At 41.8% G+C, this 24332-nt stretch overlaps 3 protein-coding genes across 5 annotated transcripts; 2 read left to right on the forward strand and 1 right to left on the reverse strand.

Moving 5' to 3' along the window:
* Positions 1-882: 882 nt before the first annotated feature.
* Positions 883-8688, reverse strand: LOC140943597 (uncharacterized). Its single transcript, XM_073392708.1, has 3 exons — positions 8630-8688; positions 7722-7796; positions 883-5471 (listed from the first exon to the last, which is right to left on the reverse strand). The coding sequence occupies exons 1-3, from the start codon at positions 8669-8671 to the stop codon at positions 2988-2990; spliced, it is 2601 nt and encodes an 866-aa protein (XP_073248809.1). The 5' UTR covers positions 8672-8688; the 3' UTR covers positions 883-2987.
* A 1974-nt stretch (positions 8689-10662) lies between these two features.
* Positions 10663-16333, forward strand: LOC140943395 (uncharacterized). Of its 3 annotated transcripts, none has more exons than XM_073392472.1 (7): positions 10663-10770; positions 11370-11551; positions 12078-13229; positions 13383-13475; positions 14056-14189; positions 14831-15314; positions 15437-16333. In XM_073392472.1, the coding sequence occupies exons 5-6, from the start codon at positions 14101-14103 to the stop codon at positions 15312-15314; spliced, it is 573 nt and encodes a 190-aa protein (XP_073248573.1). In that variant the 5' UTR covers positions 10663-10770; positions 11370-11551; positions 12078-13229; positions 13383-13475; positions 14056-14100; the 3' UTR covers positions 15437-16333. The 3 variants fall into 3 exon arrangements, with proteins under 3 accessions (XP_073248573.1, XP_073248575.1, XP_073248574.1); XM_073392474.1 differs by having other exon boundaries at positions 13132-13229; XM_073392473.1 differs by lacking the exon at positions 11370-11551 and having other exon boundaries at positions 10669-10770; positions 13132-13229.
* Positions 16334-17777: 1444 nt separating this feature from the next.
* Positions 17778-23700, forward strand: LOC140943929 (uncharacterized). The gene is made up of 8 exons (XM_073393038.1): positions 17778-17904; positions 18643-18705; positions 18902-18955; positions 19450-19500; positions 19896-20423; positions 20924-21687; positions 22510-22679; positions 22826-23700. The coding sequence occupies exons 1-8, from the start codon at positions 17804-17806 to the stop codon at positions 23513-23515; spliced, it is 2421 nt and encodes an 806-aa protein (XP_073249139.1). The 5' UTR covers positions 17778-17803; the 3' UTR covers positions 23516-23700.
* The last annotated feature ends 632 nt before the right edge of the window (positions 23701-24332 follow it).

Below are 24332 nucleotides of genomic sequence, written 5' to 3' on the forward strand. Positions count from 1 at the left end.
TTGGTTCCAGTCTCCCCCGTTCCATACACCGTCACATTTATACTCTATCGCAAGCCGATCTTCGTTCGTCTCTCAGAGCCAAACACCGCGTGTCACAAACTTGAGACTGTCACCAGCGCGCAGTTCACTCTCTATTATATAATACGCACAGTTTTTTAGCTGGCCAACTTCCTCCCTTCGCCGGTAATAAGCCCTCAAAAATACCCCCATTCACCTCTTTAATAGACCAATCACAGGCAACTTGCGCACAAAGCTAAGAAATATTTGAAGACAAGTCAATTGTGAATTCTTCCAGTAAAAGAAAGCTTCACACACAACCTATCTTTTTTACTTCAGGTTTGCTTAAGCCTATTTTCCCACGCAACATAATTCAGATTGATTGACATGCTTCGCCGGCCTTTCTCGAAGCTTAGAAACCGCAAGTCCGCTAAGTCGGTTTAAAGGTGAATTTCTCAGCATTTCGTTATTTAAAATAACTGCACAGTAATTTTCAAGGAGTTATAATAACTCCTCTAGTGGGCCTAATTTAACTCCTTACAGTGGAGTTATTTTTTGGGGAGTTATTTTAACTCCAAAAAGGGGTTTAAAGAACTCTTTTTCAGGAATAAAAGTGACCCCAGATATTGAGGAGTTGAAATAACCCCAAAAAAGGAGTTATCCTGTACCTAAAATTTTTACTCCATTTTTGGAGTTATAATAACTCCCTAAAAATAGGGTCTCTACTCTCGTGGTTGATTAACTAGAATATTGTCATCATTGTCCGGTTAAAAACAGTCACGAAAGTATCTTAAAATAACTTTCGCGATCTGAGCATGGTGATTAGCTCGTTTGAAAAAAGGAACTTTTTGCAATAGAAGAAGAAGTCTGTCTTCCAATTATTCACTGCAGAGATAATAACGGGAAGTCAACTTAACCAAATTTGATAAACGTCACGTTTGTACAACGTTATTAGCAGGTTTCGTGGAGTATTTTTTGCACTGAAAAATCTCTTGAAGCTTACTAGGCGTTGTGAAGTTTGTGATTTTGCAGGTTAAAGGAAACATTCTGTTCCAGTCTAACTGGAAGGTTTCTGTCTGCGTTAAAAGTTTCCTTAATAGGAAGCGCCATAATTCAGGTCATAGAGAAAAAGAAAAAAAAAAAGAGGAAACATCTTTACGGTGGCCAATTTACTTTATTGGTGTCAAATTGAAGTAGAATACCGAGCTGCAGGTGTTTCCCTGTTTCAATAGTATTCCGAATATTTTACGGCTACCCGGGCAAAGAATATCGTTATAGGTGGTTTTCACGTTACGTCATCGCCGCCATGCTGGTGGACAGTAAACAAAAAATCGTTCATTAGCTCGTTTTGTTTGCCCACCAGCATTTGTTCATTTCACCATTGTTATTTGTGTCTCCTGAGATTGGATGAAAACCACCTATACCGAGGACATTTAGATACAGAATCTTTATATCAAAGCTTCATTTCAAAACTAAATAATTCAATGCTGAATGAGTGTCTTCATATCTGATAAAGAGACGGCTCACGTCCAATTTTTTAGACCAAAGTAACTTCAGACCTTAATATTCGTGCAAGAATGAGTTGATCTACATCAGAGATTTTGAAGCCGCTCAAAAAACTCGCACCGCTTTTTTGACGTTCTCTTTGCCTTGGCAACGTCGTGGTTGCTGAAACCTGCCTTCACTAGCCATAATAAGAAAAAAGTTCTTTTTACAGGTGGCCTATGTCACATAATGTGGTTTTCAATAGGGCACTGCATAAAAAAAACTACAAACTACAGTACTAAAAATGACGAAGTATTAAAATAGATGAACTAAACTATAAACTATACCGCTCTCTTATGAACGCACATTAAAGTTTACATTTTAGTTTACTTCCCAAGCACGCGTAGCCCGACCATGCTGAAGAAAGTCTGCCCACCCCGGGGGTGGTTCTGGAATTGGTCTTGGATTGAGAAAGCGCCACTCGATGTCCTCCAATCGCGGCTGTAGTGGCGCGAAATGGACACGCGTAAATGCAAAGGGAAAGAACCCTAAAGGGATGCACCGGGGAGGGCCTTCTGTAAGATTGAAAGGAAAAATAGACTGCTTGCAATGTGGGCAACTAGTTCGTATCCGTCCCTCGGAATGAACAAACCACTTAAGAAGGCACTCCTCGTGAACTCGTTTCCGACAGCATGAGAGTCTGCTAGAAGGAACCTCAAGACTACCGAGGCACACTAAACACTTTGACTGAAGATGTTTTTCCAGCCGTGCCATGTCTCGCTGGTAGCGTTGTACGGATTTTTTCTTTTTTCGCTTGCCCATCTCTCGTGACTCTAAAAGACAATGAAACACGTGTGCTCCAATTAAAACTCAAACTATAATCCAAATGCCGTTTACCCTCAGCAGATAACAGGACGTGCCTTCTCGTGAAGGGCACGCGACTCAAACAACTTGCTGAGCATTACATGACAGTATTCACACACGACAGATGGGCAAGCTGCTACGATTTGAAGGTTGAGAGCTGGTAAATCACGCGTACAAGTGAAATAAGCAGAAGGAACAAAGCTGGGCCATCCACTGGCGTGGGAAGAAACCTCGCGCGCGCCCGCATGCACCGTGCAATCTGTCCCAGATGTGCAGGAGGCCTTCCTCCCAGCCTGAAGACAGAAGACGTTAGGCACGCGCGCTAACGGTCTTACCACGGCAGCGGAAAGCCTAGCCTTTGGTCTGCAATTATTTGACGGTTATAGCGCGATTCACAAGAGAAGAAGAAAAATTATGATCGTGACTGCGCAGTTCTCGCAGTCTGCATTTGCATAACGATTTCAGACAATAAGGCGTGAGCAAGTCACGGGTCATGCTTAATGTTTTTTTGTTTTTTTTTATAATTTTTTTATATAAATATATATTTGTTTGCCAATCGTTTGATAGTTCGTTCAATCAAGGACATTCAAAGGGAGTCAAAAACTTGATCGCCTTGCCTTTCCAAGATGGTTCTGAGATGCCTACGGTTGAGTGGATGGTTTCCGAACAAGCGTAAAGATGCGTCTCTTGGGTGTCCTGAGCTCGTACAACCCTTCAAGTCGATGGAAGTGAACGTCGATAGGATAGATCAGAGCGCTGGTTTTTTCTTGCCAAACATCCGTCCCCGCTTGAAATTCGTAATAATTTGGGCGCGTATCTAATTCTCGAAGCCAGGCCAACCGAACGTCTCTTCCGTCGTGGGTGTACTTCAATACTTTGGCTAAAAAAACGTCTGGCCGCCCTGGGTTCACATCGGAAGGAATAAGCGCGCATAATTCTCCGGGAGACGGCAAATCATCTGAATCTACTTCCTGTTCGTTATCGGAAGAGGTCGCTCCTGAGGTAGTCGGAGGCTCATCAAAAATAGAATTCAAGGCCGACTTACCGAGGTAGCGTAATGCTTGTGACGTGCGCTCCTGTTGTGTTCGGCGATCGTAAATATTTATTTGGGTTCTCAAAGTGTGTTTGCAAACACGCGCAAGAGATTCGGCAAGTCTCGCGTCAGAACTTTCAGGCGAAGATCGAAAGTGCTCGACCAGGGCATGTCTCATTTCATTTATCCCGCAGGGCAAGCCCAAGTTTCTCTTAAAAATGGTCGATAGGTAGAGGGAAAATGAGCTCGATGATCGGAAAGGCATGCCGCGTTTGTTCACAAAGAAGTAGTCGTGACTGCTCTCTCTGCAAAGCAGTCTTGGTCTCGACCTTGTTCTGTATTCCCTGAGGTGGTGTGTCAGGAAATCAAACTCTTGATCAAACTGCACGACGTTTGGGCCATATTTTGCGGCGGTCTTGTACCCCGTCTCAACCAACCAGACTGGGCCGTTGTCTGAGATGACTACTACATTGTCGCCTTCGGGCAAGCCTCTTAACAGAGTCTGCACGCCGCCTTCTGGCATTTCCGTCAGCGAGCGAAGAGTCCTCAGTTCTCTGCCTCGACCTGGATTGACAGCGAAAAGGAGAAGCATCGTAAAATCCATGTGCAGCCGCGCCTTGCTTGCGGCAGGTGCGTCCTGGTACTGGCAGTGAAGGCTTCGAACCAACTCTTGGTACTGAGGCCATAAAAGTCTGACGTCCGGCATGCTAGTTGTGAAGGCTTTTGCTCTTTCCAATTGCCGTCTGAGCGCGCGAAGGTCACTAGAGACAGAGTCACCTTGAAAATCCCCGTACCTTTGGTCTGCACCCAGGAAGTTTGAAGTGGTCACCAAAGATTGAATATAACAGGCGGCAGTGGAATTTTGCACTCGCCTGTCCGTACGCAGGTGGCTAATGAAAGACTCTACGAGCGGCAGGTTTTTTACCAGGGCTAACGAGGGCGTCACCTCCAACTTACTCGCGCCGAAACTTAGGAAAGTGACAAGGCGTTCGACGAGTTTTAGCCACGTCGTCATTGTTATTTTGCCAGAGCGCCTCTTGTGATTAAACTCGCTAGTATAAAAGGTTTTCATCGCTTTGATTTCCCTCACGACCCTTTTAAATGGCACGGGATCTAGTCCTCGACTTTCTAAGATACTTTCTACCTCCTCTAGTTTCACGTCGGCGCCTGATTCGCCGGGCTCAAAACTCAAGTTCTCTCCTTCTTCGTCACTTTCTTCCACCGCTACTCCTTTTTTTTCTTGTCTCTCCGTTTCTTTCAGTGTTTCTTCTTGTCCTGTCTCTTCCTCTTTTTCTTCCCCTTCCTCTTCGTCGTCGTCATCTTCTTCTTCTTCTTCTTCTTCTTTTTCTTCTTCTTCTTCTTCTTCTTCTTCTTCTTCTTCTTCTTCTTCTTCTTCTTGCTCTTGTTGTCGTCGTTGCTGTTCATCTTCTTCCAATTCTTCGCCCCTTTCTTTCGATCGCCGGTCGGCCGACTTACTCGCACAGGCGCTTTCAGAATACCACGGAATCTGAGCAGCCGTCGTCCCAAGGAAAGAGTGACATCTATTCTCGGTGTCAGTAGCAGTGGTGGGCATTGTTTTGCAAGCGTGACAGAGGGCAGATAAATTTTGTCCCGTAGGCAGATTTGTACCGGTTACATCGCGGAAAGGCAATGCGAGTGACTGGTTCTTTGCCCTTTGACTGAAATCTATGAATGAAAGGTCTAGACTAGCTTTCTGCAGGTAACTGGCGCATGAATTAGCATTGCCTAGGTTAAAACACCTGCTACTTTCGTTTTGTACGCGCGATTGGTGGTAAGCTTGTAAGACAAAGACGTCTCGCTTAGATATAAGCGAAATGACTTTGTAATTACAAAGTCCTGGCCTGGCCTTTCTAACAATGTCAAGGACGGTAGTAGGACATCGCACTAGATTAAGTCCCAATGTTCGCATGCGCGACTTGATGGTTTGTCTTGGGGTTCCACTGAAAACCTTGTCGCATACTTCTATAAAGGCATGGTAAAAATTACCCTGGCTGTCAGGGACTTCAAACAAGGTGTCAACCGGGTCTTCGTTCTGTCCGGCACAAGAAAGGGAAGCTGATGTGACGTTTCCCTAATGAAAGTAAACAGAAATGACATTATATGTAAATACAATGTAACTTGTTGGAAAACTACAGTTTGCTTTCTTTGATACACTGGTGTAGGTTTACGGCACGAAAAGTTGCCTTAAAATTTAACAAGCTTCCAGTTACTGTATTTTGGTTAAATTGTGATGTTTTAATGCTAATGCTTACTGATAGGTCATTTTGGGGTGCTTGTAGCTTTCTTTTCTCTTGCTCTACTTTCAAAACCGATCGACGCAGATCAGGATATTTAGAACAAAATAATAAAAACAACTCAATGACATAAAGGCCTGAGCCAAACGCAGATCAGACAAACACAGTTTAAGAACCGACTCTGCACTCTATTGCTTTCCTAAGCTACCTGAAAACCGTGAGTTGGAGATCGTCTTAAGACGGCTTTTATGACGAAGTTGATAATGAAATTCATTGCCTCCTGTACACCTCAGACTCAGCAACGTCAAACTGAAATCCGCAAACTCTGAATCTTACGCGGCTAACGTAACAAGAAAAGTCTCACAATCATGAGTGGGCAATATTCACAAATCAAGTTTCTGCCTTCATAATGAACTCCTTATGCACTCCCTATTATAGTTTACCTTATCCTTATTTTTATATTTACATTACTGTGCGAGTGTCGGGGACTCAAGTCATCAGTCAATCTTAAACGTTTGATTACTCCTCAAGAACGGGTTGTTAGAATATTCTACCAGGAGTATACCAAATCTTTTTTTTGTGAACTTACGAATTGTAAAATTTGAAGATATTATCAAACTAAGTATCTTTACAAAAAACGATAGGGACAAAAACATGTTTTAACTGTGCCGTACATTCACGCAACGCTTGAAGTAAGAATTCGTTCCGCTTGCCCTACTGCAGGACAAATGTAAGGAAATTTTCACTTGTGTTTTAAATTATCTAATTCCCTTAGCTCTGAAATTCAGAACTCAATGCCTCTAGTATTGCTGCGTTCGAGACTTCAAGAGAGAATTCAAGACTTTATTATAAATTTTCTAAAGAATATTTTTACAAGTGTCCTGGCACCGCAAACAGCTATAGCTAGTCTAGGCGGGCCAGGAATGATACGAAAAGAAAATAACTGCAATAAAATTAAGGTAAAAAAAATAACTGATCTTACGAAGAAAAACATATGAAAAAGATGCATTTAAAACTCCAAGGAGGAAAGGAAAAAAAAAACATTAGCTCGTTGTTTTGATAGGCAGGATTACAAAAAAATTGGTTCTGTTTTCTTCATTTTAAGAATAATTGAATTGGCTTCTAAACTGAAGTCATTTTTCTTAGTATAAGCATACTTTACTTCTCTTAATGCTTGTGTGTACTACTTCGCCTCTTTCGCCTTTTTTCTTTCTTTTTTTTTGTTCACATTTTACAATTCTTTTCTCACTTTTCCTTTTTTTGTCTGCAATTGCGCGTTTAGCGTTTTTATCCCGCAGGTTTTGTTAAAATCTCAGGGTTAACGTGCAACTGAGACAGTGCTATAACAGCCTTTGTTCTTTAAGTAGTCTTTTCAACCTTTGGTTTGCTAAGATTTGATTTACATCTCGGCTGTAAACGCTACTGGAAGACACGCCACATGTTATTTGTTTTTTTGTAACTTTCACAAGTCCAATTTTCAAACAACAAAAACCAAAACAATAAAACATTGAAGTCGACACCTCCTAGCGTTTCACTCAAGAAGGATATTAACTATTTTCATCGAAAGCAATTTTTTAAGAGGGAGACAAGGAAATCAAAGTCAAAATTTCGGGAAAATATTCACCCTAGCTTCCTTCGCTGATTACACCCTGACGCGATTGGAGCAGACGCTTGATCGACTGATCAATTAAGAGGGCATTACGCGTGTTTCAATCGCTTAATTTCCCGGAAGACGTTTGTGTCAGCAGAAGACCTATGGTCACATAATTTGTGGAGCGCTCATTCGCTGGGGGCGGAATTGCTCAGAGATTCTGCGTCAAATTATTACCATTAAAGTATATATTTTTTATGACTCTGAAAGTCACTTTACTGCGAATTTTGCACATATATTACATTAAAATTTCAGCGCTGTGTGAAACATGCAGAAATAACCACCTCGGAACATTAAGACAGCAAGTGAAGAAATTAAATTGAAAAGGTTTGCACATACAGGCCTTTTGAGAACTGTTGAGACAGACGTTTTTTTAAAGTTCACCCCCTGCAAATGTAACGCTCTACTCATGTAAGCCTAGAAAATCCTCACTCACCACATCGTCCGCGTAAGATGAACTCCTGGCCGCGAGGCTGCTAGGAGCTTGCTCCTTAAGACTAGCTTGCTTTTCCTGAAACGCAACAAAACCACGGATGTCAGCGGATGACCTACTCTCACTAGGCAGGTAATCATCGATCAATTTTTTTCAATCAATCGTTTATTTTAACACGTTACGTCAAAGAGCTAAAAAACTCGTTCAAAATACAAACGTGTATAAATAACATCTATAATAATTACGGCTATGTTATAATATTATTCAATTTTAAAAACAACTCAATAAATATATACATATAAAAAATTTGTTAATAAAAACATAAAATATAAAAAGCTAAAACCGACTAAAAAGTCACATACTAAAAACGTGACTAGGAAAACTATAATACTCGTTCTAAAAACAGTTAAAAGCTACAATCGTGCATTATGAGACACGTTCTAAAAAAGCTGCAATCGTGCAATTTACTTCTGAAGTCATTGGCATCACTTGAAAGACGCACTTGAGAAGGGAAGCTGTTCCATAACTTAGTTAATGAATAAGTGAAAGAATTCTTCTTAAATTTAAGATTAAAGTTAGGTAATTCCAAATTCAACCCTCGCCTCTAAGCCTGTACGGTGTATGCCTTTATTTAAAAAGGCTTCCAATATAAGTAGGTCCCGTACCATTTAAGCATTTGAAAAGAAATTAACGCCTGGTGTAAGCGCCTACAATATAAGGATGTCATGCTAGCCGTAGTGAGCAGCTCATCGTATGACATCGACTTGTTGTGGATGAGATAGTATAAATGCTTTATAAAGTTTTATCATTGCATCATGAAGAAGAAAACGCCTTATTCTTCTCAGTGCAGAATGGATGTCATTTGATTTGACGCTCTTTCATTGCGTGCGCTCCGCGAATATCGTACTCACCAGGTGGTTGTTATTGAGTACTGACGAACTCGGACTGCCCATAAGGAGTCTCTGGTAGCTCTGGGATCGTCCCCTCTGAAAGGAAGAGCGACCAAGAAACTAAGTGGTTAATCGGTTAATTGCAAGGGTGTCGGGGTGACTTGTTGGCCACCAAGCTGTGAATGATTTCGTCATTTTATAGACATGAAAGTACTTAGCCTTTTAGCGCACGGTAGAGAAAGAGTGCCCGTATTGACCCTGACGCGATTGGAGCAGACGCTTGATCGACTTATCAATTAAGAGGGCATTACACGTGTTTCAGTCGCTTAATTTGTGTCAGCAGAAGACCTATGGTCACATAATTTGTGGAGCGCTCATTCGCTGGGGGCGGAATTGCTCAGAGATTCTGCGTCAAATTATTACCATTAAAGTATATATTTTTTATGACTCTGAAAGTCACTTTACTGCGAATTTTGCACATATACTACATTAAAATTTCAGCGCTGTGTGAAACATGCAGAAATAACCACCTCGGAACATTAAGACAGCAAGTGAAGAAATTAAATTGAAAAGGTTTGCACATACAGGCATTTTGAGAACTGTTACTGAACTGTTACTGAACTGTTACTGTTACTGAACTAATAGCTGAAAATTGGTTACTGTTGGAACCGTCAGCATGAAAAGTCTCTTTACTGAACTGATGGCTGCAGATCTGTAACGCATAATGAATCGGCTCTTCTAAGACCAATGTTGAAGAAACAACTTGAGCGTTTAAGCGCTTAAACGCTGTAGTATCACGCCCAAACAATGGTATCGTATCTCCACTAGTAGCTAAGAAAACGTCTCACCGGTTTGGAGGGTGACCCAGGGCCACGGGTTTCTTGTGCTTCGGTCGAGAAATCCATTCTTTTAGTCTTTTCTCTCTCTCTCTCTCTCTCTCTTGTTTTTCCTGTCATACAGAAAACAAAAAGGTAGGTTTACTCAAGACTGGCTGTGTAGCTGGGTGCGGTCGGTTAAGAATCATTGCCATATATGCCACTCGATGATATTTTTTGCAGGAAAGAGAAAGAGAATCGCCATGAAAAAACAAAACAAAACAAAACAAAAAGGAAAAAGTCCAATAATAAAAACAAGGTAAGAAAGGAACGAAACGATAGACTACCTGTGTTGGTGTTTCCCCACGCATCGCAACTGCAAGCGCAAAGGCTATGGTCCCTGCTTTTCAATGGGGGAGATTGTAATCTGAAACCCGCACCGACGCCCATACCATGAACTGGGCCTGTTTCGGCCACATTAATTTTTAGGCCGCTGCATCAGTTTTTTGTCAATCAAAAGCTAAGTTGTTTTCGAGTGTTTTGTTTTGCTTTTGCTTTTTCTATTTTTTGCCACAAACAGGTGATCTCTACTGAACTTTATCCCGCGCAGGTAAACCAGGGACGCTGCCCACAAACTTAAACCGAGCATTTGGTACGCTAAGCAATACAACAACGTTTATTTCGCAGTACCATTTACATAGATGGTGTTGCATTAAAAAAAGAAGGGAAAAATAATAAAACAGATTTATATTTTTCCCCGCTTCCCCCCCCCCCCCCCCGTCCCCCCAAAAAACAACCACAACAAAACAAAACCAAAAATACGGCAAGTGACTAACCAAAAGCGCGTATTCAAAGGCCAAGCAAGTTTTTTGGGGTTTTGTTTTTCAAGCAGTTGGCTTCAACTTTGTTTCCGCCTTTATTGAAAACTCAATAAAACCTTGTACCCGACAGAACATGTACAATAAACATTACCGAAATTGGTTATCCAAAGCAGCAGGCGCCATCTTGAAAATACCAACGCGTTTTTCCACCCATCTTTTCAAACTCCCGCTGAACCTCACCTCTCGAAAACGCTCCAGACGCGAACTTTAGTTTCCTGTCTACATTTCCCACAGTTTCTTAGGCACTTTTCTACTGCCAGGTAAGCACCAGAGACTGTCAAAAGTTGCCAAAACAGGGTCATCTTTCAAGGTCGCATACAACACCACAAACATACCTCCGCTGACAAGCTCCATGGCAGGCACACTTACCTTAACTACCAAGACATTGTGATCGTGTTGTACAAATCGGAATTGTTTTCTCGTCCTGAAAGCAAGACACACTCTTCCAGACAAGCCTGCCAAGCCGGTGAGTCCGCATGTTTTCTATTCAGTGCTATATTTGTGTAACGGAGGCATTTTCATGTGCATATCAGCAACAATTTTCATGTGAGGACGTCAAACAAAATGGCGGATTCATTCCTCTAACTTTCGAAGCATCGTCTATTTTGTTCTTTTGCTAGATAATTTTTATCCGGAGTTTTTCACTGATCACAGTGAAAGAGCAAACACGTTGTCCTCAGCAGCTTTCTTTGAACTATTTTCCAGTGAAATTATATTTGTATGTTTAATTTCTTGTCGAGGAATAATATTGTTATTCGGCTCGGTGGAATAGCTCAAAGGATAAGGGTTACGGGCCCTAATGGAGTTCTTTCATTATTATTCAGTCTACACTTGGTGATTGTTATTGCTATTTTTTTCCTTTGCTATATTGTTGTTATTATTCTAGAGCGCACACACACTTCTATGAAGTTCTAGCTGATTTGGGCTTCCTAGTTTCCCAAGCCAAAAGCTAAGTTCTAAACTTTTAAAAGCATGGGTCACTACACAGTATTGTTTCAGAGACTGCATTCATAGCTGTTTCTCATGACTTACAGTATCCAACAATCTACACTACCTTATTTCTAGAAAATTCATGCCAGGTGTAAAACTCATTTTGTGTTTACCCCTCCACTGCTAAAACCCAAGGATATTGAACAGCGAGGTGAAAGAGAGTGTGTTGGTCAAATTATTGTTGAGTCTGTGCACAAAACCCCATGGTGTTGCTGTTTTAACTAAACCTGAAGACGTGAAATTCAAGCTTGTTGACAGTAAGTTAATTCGTCTTTCTTGAAGTTCGTACATGTACTTTTGCGGCACCATGAATTACATGGTCATGTTTACTTTTGCTTGTGAATAAATAAAACGCAACAGGAAGATGTGCCTTTTTGTAGGACAGGTTTTGAGATAAAAATTTTTCTGCCGTTGGAAGCAAATTTGCTGAAGACTTTGAATTTTTTGTTTTAAAGACTCTTGAAAACTATCACCAAATTTCGCATAGTGGTCCTTGGTCTGCAACCTATGTCTTTGGTGTAATTACATTTTGCAAAATAAATGAAACCTTTTGCTTGATAAAAGGGATGTGTTAAAATATTCCTTATACATGTTTCCAATTTCTCTTTTCTTAATATCTTGAATACATACAGAGTTTTGAGTAATTATTTTCTACCGCACTGAATATATTCTCTATATTTTAATTTTTCATATAATTTTTTCATATTTTCATTTTTCACAATTTAGCAAACTATTTCAGTTTTCTCAATTTCAAACTGTCTTACTCCTCTATGTAACACAAAGCTGAAAGTCTTGGAAATTCTCCTGTTGGCAACTACCTGCTGCTATAAATGTTGACTGTTGATTTGACTGGGAATTCACTGCACCTGCCACTTTGTTTACATCAAAATATAGTTGTGCAATACCATCTGGGGGAAAACTATTCAGCCAACTATTTTAGGAATAAGTTAAGTGGAATATCAAAATTAATTGCTCTTTAAATACTTGCATTTTTCTCCTATTATGTCTCTAGATCTTAACAACAAATTTAAGTTTACTGTATATCAATATGAAAGAAATCCTTAATATTCACCCTCCAGAGGTGTTAAGAAATACAGAACTAATGCACTGAAAAGCGCTTGCACATTAGGAGCCAAATCTTTGGATAATAGCCTCCTCATCTGCGGTCCTCTCTGAGGTGAGGAATGCTCTCCAAGGGGACGCTGGAGGAAGTTTTCTCCCAATGGCAACTATTGCAGCTAATTTTGACTGTTGATTTGGCTGGGAATTCACTGCACGTGCCACTTTCCTCAAGTCATCCCAGAAGAGAGAGTGCCCTGTGACCAACTGGACACACAGAAGTCTTGGCAAGAGCTGGGCCAACTGGCCGATGTGCTTCAGGCACTGCAATCTGTTCCTCTTGCAGTCAAAGATTTTACACAGAAGATCTTTCACCTTGGTCTTCCTTTGTACTCTCTCAGCTGGAGACAACTGACAAGGCACTGCAAGAGTGTAAATTTGGTGCAATGCTGTGCTGCTTGCCAACAGCTGGGTCATGCGTGCATTTTTACTACTGTGTGCTCTGGCCATTAGGGCACATAGCCCAAGGTGTCTTGAAAATACATCACGGACAGAACAAGGGGATAACTTTAAAGCATATGGTTCGGGACTTTGCCTCAATCATCGCATCATTGCTAACCCAACTGTTACACACCTTACGATAGAGCGTTTCTGTGTATGGTATGGGTAAAATAAATGTGCGCGTAGCCCTAAATATGGATAGATTGCCTCTTTTTTTCTTGTATTTTAATGAATTTTTGTTTTGTTATGTATTACATTTTACATTTTACATTTTTAGATTGCCTCTTACTCCCGGAGAAACGGTTTGGCTACAGGTAGAATGGCGTTGCGATTATCACATCCGGGACATCTGGAAGGGATGAGCTAACTCTGCAGGTGAGATCACTACTCAGTTTTTCATAATTCCCAAAACTCGTGTCCCTTGTTGCACAAATGTTACATTAGCAAAGGGAAGATACAGTGCAAAGAATTTTCATGTTGGTTTCTAAAAGGCAAAGTGGACTTAAACAGGATTCTCCTTCTTTTCAGTGTGACCATGAACTATACAAAGTTCTGGTAAATTACATCAACGATTTCCGTCCACTCCTTGCAAAGGATGACAGTGGGGACTACTTGCTTCTGGTGAGTGGATTTAAATTATCACCCTAAATTGGACACAGTAAGGTTTTACCCTAACCTTAAATTAGCTTTTGAAAATGTCTCAGTCTCTTGATTCACCTATATAAATCCCCTAACCACTCTCATAGAAGTCCCTGGGATTTGAAATTAATTCTCCTTAGGGTGATTCTTTGACATTTCTCACCCTTCAAGGGTGAATCGCGCCAAATTTTCACCTTATTGAGATCTTATTTGGGTGAAAAATATGGACAAAAAAGCACCCTTGTGAGGGTGAATCCTTTCAATTGGTTATCTTCATTTCAGTAGTTGGGGTTATTTTATCTGGAAAATCATCTTTTAGGACGAGCATTAAATTCAGCGAGGGTGCTTTCTCGACCCAATTCACCCTTCAGTTAATACAATGCTATCTTTGTATTTCTTTGTACTGGAACACATGGTTCTAGGAAAGCAAAAGCTGGACCTGTAAGAATCACTGTTTCTTTCACACGTTCAATATTATTGTCAATTTTACTAGAAAGATCCGAGTGTTTTTCCAACTTTAGTTCAGTGTTCATCCATGTCTTTTTTAACTTGTACCTTGCAGAACAGGAAGGGTCACAGATTCTCGGGACCTGCGTTCTCTGCACACATGAAAAGTTTGTTTCGTAGCCTGACTGGAAGATTGGTGACAGTGAATATGCTTCGATCTGCTTTCATCACCTGGTCGTATGGCAGAGAGTAAGATAATTATTTTTTTCTACTATACACTGCACAGCTTTTTTTCTGCCTCATCAAAGTAAAAATACTCACTCAACAAACTTAGAGATATTCACATCAGTCCAACTTTATCCTGGGATTGAATTTTTTTGTTTCTCTTTCTCGGTCATGCACTGGTGTGAGTTGATTATTGTTGCTGAAAAACCTTACTCAAAGGAGCATCATAATCTTATAGAAATAAAAAATTATAAAACATCTTGAAAAAGGAAAACTGGAGGTTGCTCTGTGACATTTCCCTAAATAAAAAAAATAAAACCAGAGAAAAGCTATGTGCAATATAGAATTTATAACAATAGGACATTTTATGAAATATATGTTGTAGTTAATTTTTTATGTCAGGTAATTTTTATTTTCCTTTGGTTTAAACGTCTTTGCCATACATCACCATACTCAAAAACAAAAGGAGAATAAAATTACCTGAGATAAAAAATCAACTAAAACATATACATTGGACCACTGGTGATCAGCATTAACAGTAGGTGAACAAGACAACCAATGATTACAAATATTTTCCACACATTAAATTTTGGCGGGTAGTATTTGGTAGGTCTGCCTTTCTTCGTGTTCATAGCCATCTCTAAAATAAGTTCTCCATTTCACAGTGATTGCACAGATGCCCTTAAGGCATCATTGGCGGCCGCTCTCAGACATTCATGGCAACAAGCCCAGCGTACCTATGACCGCGGTACCGCCAATGACAGAAAGCAGCTTGCTGTCAACCTAGCCAGGGAGTATGCAGAGGACCATTTGGAAGAGGAACCCGATAATGGCCAACCGCAGAGTTTCGGTGACTGCCCATTCAAACCGGGTGACTTTGTAGCTGTGGTGGAAGAGCATAGCAAGCTTAACTGCCCAAAAGTCCTGATCGGACAGATCCATTCTCTCAATCAACAAGGTGATGTTTCCCTTCTCTGGTACAAGAATGTCTCAAGGAACCTTTACAAACTGGAACTCAGCGGTGAACAGTGGACGGAGAGTTTGGAGAGCCTAGTGCCTGTTACAGCAAAGGTGCCAAAGAATCGACCAGGATTATATCAACTCTGCACTTCCCCGCGTCAAATACACAAGGTCGTCTTTGCAGATTAGGTGAGGAACGAGAAATTGAAAAAGCTGGTACTCGATTATCTACTGGGCAGTAATAAAGAAACAGAAAAAGTGTGTTTTCGCTCAAAAGGAAATTCTCATCGATTTTCTGTTTCCTCTTTCAGCCTGCCATGCTTCCAGATCAGAGATCAAGTGACCAGCTCAGTAAAAATCTACAGTCCACTGAAGAACTACAACTATTTCTGTAGTCTGCTACAAACTTTTCTTACACAATCATCTCATGACATTTTAGTTTTGTGTAACATTATTAGGCCTTCAATTATGCTTGGTGAAAAAAGGAAGCCTTTTTCTCGTTCGCAGTTCACTGTGGTGGGCCTTAACCCTTTAAGCCCCAGTATCCACGTACAAATTCTCCAAACTGATCTCTATACATTTCCTTCAAGAATAAGTAGAGAGAATTTGATAATAGATCAAGGCATTTTCTCTTGTGTGATCATTTTGTTACTGCTTATAACATCTCTTGGCAGTGTATGGATCTTGTTTGGAGAAATTTGATCTTGGTCACTATTGGGACTTAGAGGGTTAAAAATATTTCATTTAATTTTGAAAACAGTTTTCATTAGAAGCTGCTCTGGGAGTCAGAGCGGCCAGTCCGCTAGATAATTTTGAAGAGTGAACATTTCAATCATGTCATGAAGGTGTAGTGCTGTGAAGCATCGCGTCACATCACGTTAGTTTAAAGAATAATATTTGATGGTATGTACTTGTCAGACTGTGTACACCATTTAGGCCCCAGTTTCACATTAAAATTTCACACTTGGCTCCAAGGCTAAGGAAGAGAAGAACAAAAGAAGTGAATTATTCATCCCTGAATCTCATTGCCATTTCTTTTATTCTATTCCGTTCAGCTTTGGAGTCAAGGGTGGAGCTGTTGAAAGGATTTGTTTTATTTTCTTTTTTAATCTTGTAAGCAGTTTGGAATTTCTGGATAGACCAGGCAAAGTAAAAAAGGCCCACTTGTTGGTGTAACAAAGTAATAAATCAATAAGCTTACATATTCACACCACATTGTATTTATTTGCTCAGTTTGTTTCTTTTATGATAGGGGGTGGATAACTACTGAAATATGAAATGACAGGGGGTGGGTTAAATTTTTTTTATAGGTCAGAGAAATAAGTCATTTTGAATCTCTGCTTTCCCTTATTTAATGGAGTCAGTACACAGGATAATCGTTTTCGCAAAACAAATCTATTAAGGCAAAAATAGGAGAAACAACAAAAAACATACGTGAAAATCTTGTTTGGTGTGAATTGTTTGGCAATAAGGCTTTGACAGTGGTAATGTCTTCATCTCAGTTCTGGAACTTTCAACTTTTTGTTAATAAGCAACTATTTGGTATATTGGGCTCATATTTTCAGTTAACTGAAATTCATATGTCCTTTTAAATGTATTCAGCAACTTCATTTGTTCAGCTTCATCAGGTAAAAACTTGGTGTGTTATTCGGACGGCAATCTAACACTCAAGCTCTCAGTCTCTTAGTCATGAATATAAGAATGAATTTTTCTACTTTCCTCACTTAAGTTTTAACATTTCAAGTCTTTCAACCGTATTTTCAAATTTCCAACCTATTCATGCCAATTCAAAGAAAAACAGCCTCGGTTCCAGAGAAAAGTATTTATGCTGCTGTTTTGTCGAAGGCAAACAGTTCCCTCCTCCCCCAACAAACAACAACCCCCACCACCACACCCCACTCCCCTCCCCCTTCCCCCGTTCCACCCTACTTACAGAAAAGGGAACTGGCCCCTAATGGAAAGTGCTTTGATCTGTTTAATTCTCTCAACTAATTCGACATGAAACTGTATGAAGATCAACCGGGGAGAATTTGTATGTGGACACTGCAGCAAGATCGTTTTTCTAGCTGTCCAAGCTTTTGTCGTCGGGTATTTTACCGCTAATTTCCCCCTCAAAATATCACTGGTTCCTTATTCAAAGAAAGGCCGCTTCTTTGCACAAAATATCATTGGTTCTTTATTGAAAGAAAGGTTCGCCAGAATGAACCTTCTCATCAACCATCACCGAACAGAATCAGCAAATGATCACTGACAAAACAAGTAGTGTACACTTTTCGCATCCATCTTTTCAGCTAGCCGCTAGATTTGCGCTATTTCCTGCCATGTGAAAATTCTTCCAGAGGCGTCGTTGGCCACAGCCGCAAACTTGAACGAAGGGGGCTCTTGTTTGGGTTCATTGATAAAGGAAACCGTCAGTTGCGATGTTAAACCCCTCGAGCTATCTCGCACACCACATTGCGTCAGCCATTACGCCGCCGCGCGAAGCCTGGGTTTTTGCCCCGTCAGGGCAAAAACCCAGATTCCCTCGGCTGGAATATAAAAATAGCTCCACGGGGAAAACACGGATGACGTCATGGTCATGTAAAAGGCAACGAGTCTATTTGGAGAAATTGACGTAATGTGCCCTGATATATAAGTGTCCCCTTGCGAAATACTTATTCAATCGACTAGACTCGACAATGCAGAAGAGAGCCACGAGCATCGCAGAGTTTTTCCCAGCGAAGAGATCGGATCAAGCAGAACAGCTTGATGGTGGACGAGCGACGCAGGAATCATCCAGGTAGGAAGTCATTTTTCAATTAAGTTTGTTTCCGGTTTTTTTCCCACCGGCCGAGGACTCAAAAAAGCAGTCGCACCGAAGCAAGGTAAATGGTTAACCGTGATTTTCGGTTACTTAATTCACTTAGTATTGCCCAACCCCGTTGATCGTTATTGCGGATTTGAGACCATTTTCGAAATTAATTGTTTTTTTGTTGCCTTTCTTTGGCGGGAGTTTATTTTTGCGGATTTGCGATTTTTTGTATTTTGCTGGAAATTGATTTTTGCGATTTCCAGACAGTACCAGTACCCAGCATTGATAATATGTTTGTTATTTTCGGGAACTTATTTTTGCGGATCGCCGGAAAAAGCGGCGCAAAAACAAACAAATTCAAAAAGTCATGATTGATTGGGGTTGGTTAAGTCATATACCCTTGCTTTTCTATGTACCAACGAATCTAAATTGCGTGTATTTCAATTTCAACTTCTGCATAGAAAATTGGCAACAAACTATTTCCTTTTTAAAATTGGAATCAAATCTAATGATCAATGCAGTTTCTGTAAAGAAAGCTCGGAAACTCTTTTCAATTAAGTTTGTTTTCGGTTTTTACGTTGGGTTTGGAGAAATATGTGAGAAATTCTACTTATCGTTCTGTTTACTTCTTCCCGCTTTAATTCATTTTCTGAGGCGAAAGAATAACCAACAGATTGCTCACTTATCGTGCTTTTTTAAGTTGGATGTCTGATTGTTTTGTTGCAGATCTTCACAAGATCCGCCAGCGCCGAGCGAGGCTGGCAGTGATACGGCGGACAGCCCAGAAAGGTACAGATTTTTGCTTCGTGACAAGCATGAAACTATTACTAGCAACCCAGAGGAAAACCGCTTAAAACGAAATCGGGACTGATGAGGACCACAAATTGACTAGCTGATTCGATGAAACCGTAATTTCACCACCATAATTTTAACTACATTTTTGACGTGGCTACGTTAACAATGTCGTGTCTCTTATTCTGTGTAGGCCTTCTTGTTCCCGCCGGCCGAGGACTCAAAAAAGCAGTCGCACCGAAGCAAGGTAAATGGTTAACCGTGATTTTCGGTTACTTAATTCACTTAGTATTGCCCAACCCCGCTGATCGTTATTGCGGATTTGAGACCATTTTCGAAATTAATCGGTTTTTTTGTTGCCTTTTTTTGACGGGAGTTTATTTACATGATTGATTGGGGTTGGTTTAAGTCATATACCCTTGCTTTTCTATGTACTAAGGAATCTAAATTGCGTGTATTTCAATTTCAACTTCTGCATAGAAAATTGGCAACAAACTATTTCCTTTTTAAAATTGGAATCAAATCTAATGATCAATGCAGTTTCTGTAAAGAAAGCTCGGAAACTCTTTTGCACCTCTTTTGGGAATGCCCGTTCGTTAAATCCTTTTGGAATGATTTGTCGCTTCTCATGTCCTCATAAATTTCTTTAGTAGTCTATTACAATTGAAGGTGTCTTTTTGACAACGGGGTTAAACGACTGTATCTATTTGCTGTGTATTAATTCATTTCTGTTTTTTTCAGACAGTTTTTTGACCAGGAGGCGAGAGCAGAAGGGACACGAGACGGCCGAAGGTAGGTCAAGCATCTTTCTTAATATGCATAACCCTCGTATGCGGCTGTGCTGAGGAATGAGGAAAATACTTCACAGTAACTAATATTTTCCCGCGAAATCGCGCTACAGATTGCCGCGAGGGAAGGGAGGAATCAAGAATTAAAAACAACGACAACAACAACAACATGACTTTAAAAACTTTTTAAGAGATCACTTGAGGAGTATTTGTGAAAGAAAGTCTTTCAAGTTGTCATGAGCTATTTCGCCAATTTTTCCTTCTTTTCGGTGACATGTGCATTGACGTAGAATAGCCCGTACGGAAATGTTGGTAAGTTTCTATGTACGTGTTTATATGACGTTTGGCGTTTGCCATCAACGCCATTCTAAATGATCTGCTGTCCCTCTGCACTTACAGCGCTGACCACGACGATGAAGAAGATGAAGATGGTGACGTTGAGTCCTCACAGGACAGGGCCTTCTTCGTGGCGGACCAGGATGTGGTCGAGGAAAGTAGTCAGTCCTTTTATCGACAACAGGACGCGGCTTCCCTCCAAAGGGACGTCGAGAGCGTGGAGCCATATTTCCCCTTGGCATTCGCAGAATCCGCCGACCGGCCTCTAGCTTTCAACTTTGACTTGTTTCTGCTAGACAGCCTGTCGTTGCCAAGGCACATAGTGCCTCGAGATTCGCGGGAGGAGGTGTCCAATGCAGTTTTGTTCGACAACGCTGCCAACGCTATCAGCTACTGCACCGAGAGACTGGAAAGAGGGTGGAAAGATACGCGTCCTGCCGCTGATCCAACTGAGCGGGCAAGTCGCAGACACACCCACCCAAAGGTGAACAAGTGGGAACTCTTTCGCCGTCACAGCGCACGTTTGACCGAGGCTCTAACCAGCGGACAAGCGCCGTTTGACGCCAATTTAAACCGCGTTCGCTTGGACAGGTACGTTGCTCAGAGACACTAGTAAAAAGCTATTTTTTTGGGGGGGAGGGGGGTATTCGCGCGAACTGACGATATTTTGTTCCTTTTGTTTCCTATTTATTGGCGATTTTCTAGAAAGTACACAGCATTGATAACATTTTCGTTTTTTTGTTTAATAATCCTACAATGCTATGTACACCGTTTCGTTTCCGAATGAAGGGGGCAAGTTGTAATTGAACAGACACGATTGGTTAGTACTTAACTTCTGTGTAGCGAATTTAAGTTATAGAGAGTATTCACCCTGGAGTAGATTTTACGTGTTTGCGGGAACTTATTCAGTCACGGACCGCTGGAAAAAAAACCGCCACACGGTACCCAATCAACTAATAATTTTAACCACAAAATCTTAAACGGCACACTTACGAAGCCCTGTCTGTTTTGGAACGACTGGTTTGGGGGCGCAAAGCAGGAAACCTATAGACAAGCCTTTGTGGACTGACCCTACTCTCTTGCTCTCCCAGGTTTGGAAATATCATGATCTGGGACGCTCCGGCCTGGAGCCTCGCAAGCCCTGAATTCACGCACGGCTTTCCCAAGCGGCTGATAGTGCAAGAACACGGGGGTTTCTTACCGGGGAACATAACCGTGTCGGCGAAGGCCAGCAATTTGACGCTGAGGCGTTTGGCGGTGTGCGACGTGGCCTGCTTGGTCAGTCAAGCAACGACCGCCGGCTCAGGTCTGAGTAGAGCACGGCTCCTTAACCTCCGCTACGCGGCCATCAGTTACCAGAGTGGGTCATTCTGCCCGCAGTACCTGGCTTCCGCCATGGTAGAGTTTGGCGTAAACTTCGCCACCTTTGAGGCATTATCGGCAGACACCTTGGACACGCTTCACGCCAGCCTCAAGCGGGGTTGGAGACAGGGCGACGACTCCAGCAGTAGCGGCGAGGAATCCAACGAACCCCTCATATCCTGTCCGGAGAGTGTTATGCAGGAGATAGGCAAGTCCAGCGCGGAGTCTTCTTCGGAGGCTGGAACCTCCCAACAGCCACCAGGAGACAGCGAGCGGACAATGCTCTGTGCTCTCCTCGCACGGCTGAGCAGCCGGCCCGGCTCGGAAAGCAGCGACTCAGAGGAGGACCACCATGGGGAGACTGACGGAGAGAACACCTCGACGACAGTGGGTGGCGCACGCGCAGCAAGGAAGAAGAGAAAGACTTCCTCTGTAGGCGGGAGGAGAGCCAAGGCGTCCCGCGTGGGAGAAGCGACGGAGGGCAGGGAACCAGGTAAAGAACGCTGAAAAATGAAACCAAACTCGATTATCACTCGCACATAATAATAATAATAATAATAATAATAATAATAATATTTCTATAGCGCTCTTATCCTATGTTCAAGGCGCTTTACAGTCATGTAAACAACATTATTGAAAAATATCTACAAATATACAACCATATCCTATTATATTTACAATGAGTAAAAAAGGGAAAAATTAAAACTAACGGAATGTATACAAATCTATAAAAACAATGATCCGTTATTATGATACCAATACATGCTGGTATCAGCACATGATACCAGCTTCGTGTTCTACGTCTCAGGAGAGACCGTTTTCAGTTTGTGGAGTTGTGCGCACACGCTGAGACAGTCGCAAACATTTGGTAGCTAAGAAGCAAACTTGAAAAGCATTGATAGATTGCTTATGTCATTCTTCTTATATTAGGAAAGTGCTAGCAAATATGTTGCGAAGTCTGAAACAAGAGATTTCCTTGCAACAAGAATAACAAACATGGAATCAATACCCCAAGAATAACAAAATTGAGCAAAATTTCATACTGGTAAAGGAACAAAGGCACAACATCATTTTTTCGGCTAAAGTTGCGACACAGCTGGGCTAGCAAATGTTTGTTTTCTATTTAGCGTTTATCTTATATTTTAAGTTGTTTGACATCCATATTGCTTAATTTTTATATATTACATTAATCTTAACTCTTCATTTTTGTAATGCGCATTTGATCATATTTTTATGTGAACCTGGGCAATATAAATGATACGCTCACTCACTTCCAAATCATTAACGGCGAGAACTCCCTGTTTCATTTCAGCAGGTGTAGAAACGACAGGCGAACCAGTGACGGCGCAAGAGGAAGAAGAGGCAAATCCCTGGGGCTTGCAGGACGGGTCGGTCGCGGGACTCAGGCTTGACGCCTTCCCAGACGCGGAGACGTGGCAGGACATGTTAACTTTCTTCCGACAACACCAGCCGCTTCGCCAAGAGGTGGGTGTCCACACTGATGGTCTCTTATCCCTCCCTATCCTTCTTATGGTTATCGTTATCGTTGCTATTTTTAAGGAGAACATTTTCCGTCCGCCGATGACACAATCAGAAACACTGCATTTTTTGTTCTTTCTCTTTCCAAACAGGAAATACGAACCGCCATGCCCAGGGCAGGCGCTTGGCAAGGAGACCCCGAGAGGGCACAAGAGGCCACTAGCAACCTGATTGCAGACGCACGCCGCCAACTGCTTGGTGAGAAGATGGCAGCCCTCTTCGTCATCTGCGGCCGCGACAACTGTAACTGCCGAGAAGACAGCTGTGCTCTGAAAGGCGGTCAATATTGGCTACAAGAGCAGCCACGAAAACCCTGCTCGCAAGACCTCCGCTGTGCCGTTTGCAGCGTCTTCACACGACACCTGGACCTCTGCAATCTCCTCGGTAGGGCGTCTACTAGCAAGGGCGCTCTCTTCAGTCGACTCCTTGCGAGTTCCGTGGCAGTTCACCAACTGTACGACCTCGCCGTCCCGGCAGACTTGCCCCCCGGTCAGAGGGTGACCAGAAAACAGACCGTAAAGGGGATACTGTGCTCCATGTTAGACGTCGAGAGAAATAGGCTACAGTGCCTCAGGCGCATAGGAGAGCTAGCCACGCTGGTGCCTAAACTGCTCTGTGTTCAACTTAGCAGCGGTCGCGCACTCTTCTGGGAACAACTGAGAAGAGTTTCCAACACGGTGATCGGACAACGCGGTCGAGCGGCAAAACTAGCCGCTCTGGAAGCTTTCCGCAGGAGAATGCCGGACGATTCGCCCTGGAAGGAGTTCTTGACCCCCGATTGAGATCTCCCGCATCGCAGTGACTGCCCGTGAATGACTTTGCACGTGGCGCTTCAGAGTTTATTCAGTACTTGTACTTTAAGCAGTTTATTCAGTACTTGTTTATTCGGTACTTGTGTTCCATTTTGCCTTCCTTCTTGTTACTTTCCTTTTTCGACAGTAGTGTGTCTGCCGGTTGAAGTGCAGGATGCCTGTAAAAGATAGCAATTAAAACTGTCAATAAAATGTTGCTTTCGCATGATCATAACTGTATCTTGTCCTGCTCTGACTCAAGGCAGAGAGAAAGAGGGTATACAAAGGTAGAATGCTTATTGACAAGAAGTACGTGAAATCTAAACCACAGAAGCACCGAAATTTACTCTTTTCATGCTCCGTCAATTGCTAGATCGGCAGTTAAAATTGATAACAAATTAACCCAATCCTTTACTTGTCAAGCCGGGGTGAAGCAAGGTTGCATGTTGTCACCTACCCTTTTTAATTTCTATCTAAGTGATGTACCAAAATTGCTAAATAAGCTGGAATCTGGAAGTTATTTGATGCACTGACATCTCCCATACTCTTTTATGCGAGTGAACTATGGGGGATTGATTGCAGTGGACAATTAGAAAAGGATCCAGCAGAATTAGTTCAGAATAAATTCCTGAAGTGGTTGCTGGGAGTTAATAAATACTGCAATAACCGTCAATGCCTGAAAAGCTGAGACAGCAATGGTTTCCAATCAGAATTGAAGCCCAATGTAGGAACTTTAAGTTCTGGTTTTTTCCCCTTAACCTTAACCAAAAATGAAAACGAATTATCCCAAAATGTCATACAATACTAT

This window comes from Porites lutea, chromosome 7 (genome assembly GCF_958299795.1).
Source record: "Porites lutea chromosome 7, jaPorLute2.1, whole genome shotgun sequence".
In the NCBI taxonomy this organism is placed as follows: Eukaryota; Metazoa; Cnidaria; class Anthozoa; order Scleractinia; family Poritidae; genus Porites; species Porites lutea.

What these genes read in the sequence shown, in the direction of transcription:
- LOC140943597 (XM_073392708.1), bottom strand. Translation starts at nt 8,671, where the DNA reads ATGGGCAGTCCGAGTTCGTCAGTACTCAATAACAACCACCTG. An exon ending in TACTCAATAACAACCACCTG is followed by an intron (nt 7,797 to 8,629) that starts GTGAGTACGATA and finishes GTTGCGTTTCAG; the next exon opens with GAAAAGCAAGCTAGTCTTAA. An exon ending in CATCTTACGCGGACGATGTG is followed by an intron (nt 5,472 to 7,721) that starts GTGAGTGAGGAT and finishes TACTTTCATTAG; the next exon opens with GGAAACGTCACATCAGCTTC.
- LOC140943929 (XM_073393038.1), top strand. Translation starts at nt 17,804, where the DNA reads ATGCAGAAGAGAGCCACGAGCATCGCAGAGTTTTTCCCAGCGAAGAGA. An exon ending in GCGACGCAGGAATCATCCAG is followed by an intron (nt 17,905 to 18,642) that starts GTAGGAAGTCAT and finishes GTTTTGTTGCAG; the next exon opens with ATCTTCACAAGATCCGCCAG. An exon ending in ACGGCGGACAGCCCAGAAAG is followed by an intron (nt 18,706 to 18,901) that starts GTACAGATTTTT and finishes TATTCTGTGTAG; the next exon opens with GCCTTCTTGTTCCCGCCGGC.
- LOC140943395 (XM_073392472.1), top strand. Translation starts at nt 14,101, where the DNA reads ATGAAAAGTTTGTTTCGTAGCCTGACTGGAAGATTGGTGACAGTGAAT. An exon ending in ACCTGGTCGTATGGCAGAGA is followed by an intron (nt 14,190 to 14,830) that starts GTAAGATAATTA and finishes TCCATTTCACAG; the next exon opens with TGATTGCACAGATGCCCTTA.